At 57.2% G+C, this 3,804-nt stretch overlaps 1 protein-coding gene across 1 annotated transcript in view; it reads right to left on the bottom strand.

Annotated features, from left to right (window-relative positions):
- The window catches only part of SOCS7 (suppressor of cytokine signaling 7), a 29,221-nt gene that overhangs the window by 14,720 nt on the left and 10,697 nt on the right, over nt 1-3,804 (bottom strand). Inside the window, exons 10-11 of the mRNA XM_009885079.1 lie at nt 3,223-3,353; nt 2,629-2,797 (exon numbers count right to left, since the gene is read on the bottom strand). Coding sequence (XP_009883381.1) covers nt 2,629-2,797; nt 3,223-3,353 — 300 coding nt within the window. The remainder of the gene's footprint in view (nt 1-2,628; nt 2,798-3,222; nt 3,354-3,804) is intronic.

The following is a 3,804-nucleotide window of genomic DNA, read 5'->3' on the forward strand; positions in this document are numbered from 1 at the left end:
AACAGCGATGAGGGCGCTGAAGGCCTCCGCCAGCCCCACGGCTGTCAAGGATCCCATTTCAGAGCAGGCGCGGGAGCAGCTCCAACGTTCTTGCCGGCTGCTTCAAACACCCCAAATTCAAATTACTGCCAAGCTAGACCCAGGGTCGAGCTACACCGACAGGGTGTCCCGTCCCCCCCGCCATCCTGCCACCCGACACGCCGTACGCATTGAGCTCGAGCGGCAAACAACGAAACTGGAGATGGGCAACCCGGGGCAAGCAGGTCCTCTAACCTGTTTACAGACGTCTAAATAGGTTAGCGCACGCCTCGAGTCAGACCGGTCTCTCGATCTCTGCGCTGCAAACAGACACCCCCTCGGAGCAAAATGCAGTTCATCCCCCCAAAACTGCCAAAGCGCTGCCTACGCCCCCCGCTACGTCTCCCTTTCTACCTACAGGTTTGTCAGTGCTTCAACAAGAGCACAGAGCTTCACCAGGAGCACCAGAACGGGAAAAGAAGGGCTCAGTTTAGGACAGAGCCCATCAGGAGGCAGACCCGGGCTCACGCCCGCGGGGAGGTGTGTGACAGCGCTGACGTGCACAGGCACTGTCGTCACCCAGAGCCAGAAAGGCGGTGGAGAGACTTGGAAAACACCCTGCATCCATAGAAATCCCTCGTATTGAGGAGAAAGCGCAGCCAAACTGGAAGCGTCCAGTAAAAATTTCAGGCCAGGCATTTTTTGGAGGAGCAGCTCCCCCCAGCAGCATCGCAGGCTCCGCAGCACCAACCTCTTCTACGAAAAACTAGAGGCGGCAGCTCCGTAGGATGTCCAGCACTCGCGGCGTTCTATGGGGCGGGCAGGAAGCAGCAACAGAGGGGCCGTACGCAGCTCACAACATCATCTAGAACACAGCTCGTCTCCCCACGGCTAGGTCCGGTAGGTTTTACTGGGAAAAGATACCTCTCACCCCTGCCACGGACCAGTTTGGGAGCAACAATCTTGACATAAGGGATCAGTGAGCACAAAAATAAGTAATTCTTCTCAGGAACCGGTAATGTCGTATCGGAAGAAGCCCTTAAAAGTGGCGGGTAGATGCAAAAGGTAGATGCAAAGGACAAAGCACAGATCCCAGTGTCCCCAGCCTGCCTAAAAAAAAAAAAAAGACGGAGAAATTCCGGTTTCTTCCTCTCATCTAACCTGAAACCCGAAGGTCGGGCGTTTATCTCTTCACCGTTCCCCCCAGCCTCGCCATTCATCATCTCCATCGCTTTACCAAAGTGCTCAGGTCTGCAGTTTTCCACGCTGCCGCAGCACATTCAGCACGAGGCGGCCGGTCCCGGCTGGGGCTGGGGAGGGGGGGGAGGGGGGGGGGGAGAGCGCTGCCGAAACGCGGCGAGAAGGACAGCTCGAGGAAAGGGAAGGACACCTGGCTAAGGGAGCTCTGAGAACGGCCGTATCCCGGTCCCAAAATAAGAAACCGGAGCAGCAGCAGGAGAATTTTGCTCCAAAACTCGATTATGAAAAAGCATCCACCGCACAGGCAGCCTCCCGTCTCCTCCAGCTGCAAGAGCTTCTTGTCGTTTCTATAAGGACAGGGTGATGAAAATCCTTCTTTCTCACACAAGGGTCAGGGAGAGAGAGGAACCGGCTCCCGACGGGGTTTAGAATTAATGCCGGGGCATCTTCCCATCAGGGGTCTCAAGCCCAGAACTGCCACCAGGATTCTCAGCAACGCGAGCGGGGATGGAGGAAGACAACAGCGGCATCCCCGGGGCAAGGGCAAAAAGGTAGAAAAAAGACAAGCTTGGACCGAAAGGTTGCAAACCACTGTTTTCTGCAGCAGGTTGGCCGGGAAGCCATTATTTGGAGGCACATTTAATGACAAGGCTCTACAGGCAGCTGTTATTAGACATTGCCCACCGGTTACAGGGCAGCTTCCTCCCGCCCCACGCGTTGAGCATCTCCGGCATTTCTCTCGGCCCGAGGACAGCCGTCTGTACCAGCGTTCAAGGCAGAAAACCACACGTGAAGACGAGTGGACAAAGCGCGTGGGCGAGGCGAGAAGCAGCCCACACTGGAAGGGCGCAGACGGCGTGCCAGGAGTTCTCGGAATAAAAACCCACCGCGGCGGAGCTAAAGCCTCAGCCCGGGACAGACTGCAGCGGGTACCACTGTGCCGAGCATCCCTCGGACAGCGGAAGAAGGCGGCAAGGTGACGAGCTGCCACGTCGAGAGATCCTTTCTCATTTCACAGGGAAACGAGCTTCATTTGGGGAAGCACTGACAGCTTCGAACAGCGACTCTTGCTGTCTCAGCGACGCGGGATCCCAGAGACCTTGCCATCATCGTTTGCTTCGAGTCCCGTTTTCCACCTGCTGAGGACAGGCAGAGGGAACTCCCGTATTCCCCCATTTTTCCAGAGTTATACGGAAAGTTGTTGCTTTGAGGCACAAGGGGCAAAGTCAAACGCAGCTTCTGAGGCCTCTTGCAGGACCTCAACACAAGAGCGAGGACACGTCGCTGCTGCTCCCCCTCTTCTGCCACCTCTGTGCTCACAACACCGCTTTGGGACCTTGCGGTCGGACTGGTCCCCAGCCACAGACCTCCACTGTCACCAGCATCCCCAGAGCTCCCCGCGACTCTTACCTCTGTAGTGCTCCATCCTGGTGTGATGGGTGATGCCCTGCGACCGAAAGCTGAGGCTCAGGATGTACCGAGGGTCAGAACTGTCTCGGACCAGAAAGGACCCATCTGGCTTCCCCTTCAGCTTCATCTCTGCGTCCTCCCAGTTCATCGGTCCCCAGTACCACCCGCACTAGGAAGAGAGACAGAGAGAACATCAGCAGATGCTACCAAGAAAGATTTTATCAGCAACCCAACACAATACGATTTGCTCTTGCTGTTAATTCCCTTTAAATAGCAAAATGGAAGAGTCTGGTCGTATCCACCCAGGAACAGGGACGGTTGGGACTCGCTGCTCCTGGGTGAGAGCGCACCATCACATCCCTCACACCACCCAGAAGTGGCAAAAGAGCAGATGAGACTACGACAGCCCTCTCACGCACAACAAAATACTTCCCTAGACTCAAAGACCACAGCAGGAAAAAAGCAGGGTTTTCTTTTCAGTCCTATCCTAATCTTATGCTCCCGGCTCTGTAAAAGGGAGGATCGGTCCCCAAAACCAGCCTAGACCCGCAGTCTTTTCCTTCTGGCTGCCACCACCATCCCCCTCCCCGTTACCTTCTCCAGCTCTCGCAAGCTGGCGGCGAAGCTGCTGGAGTCCGGGCGGTAGAGCGGACACTGCAGGTGCGGGGTGGGCTGGCCGGGCATCGCCTCCATCGGCCTCAGCGGGACAATGCGCGGGAAGGCGTCTGCAGAGGGAGAGACAGCCCGGGCCACGGTCACCCACGGGGAGCTCACCCCAAGGACAAGCCACTCCATCCATCCATCCATCCATCCATCCATCCATCCATCCATCCATCCATCCATCGCGCGACTCTAGAGGTCGGGGCAGGGCTGCCACGTGCAGGGGGAAGCTGGGCTGACCGATGGAAGGACAACGTCCTTGTGAAAGACACAGCGGGAGTCACTACCCGCCTCTGCCAAGGTGACTAATTCACTGCCTTCACCTGCTCTTTCCTTACGCTGGCTCGGAGGGGAGGCGAGGGGAGAGCCAGGCGGCACGGACTGGGAGGTATGAACACCTCTCCTATGAGGACAGGCTGGGAGAGTTGGGGGGGTTCAGCCTGGAGAAGAGAAGGCGAAAAAGGGGAGACCTCAGAGCCCCTTCCAGTGCCTAAAGGGGCTCCAGGAGAGCTGGGG

Source organism: Charadrius vociferus, unplaced genomic scaffold (genome assembly GCF_000708025.1).
Source record: "Charadrius vociferus isolate BGI_N301 unplaced genomic scaffold, ASM70802v2 scaffold960, whole genome shotgun sequence".
Classification (NCBI taxonomy): domain Eukaryota; kingdom Metazoa; phylum Chordata; class Aves; order Charadriiformes; family Charadriidae; genus Charadrius; species Charadrius vociferus.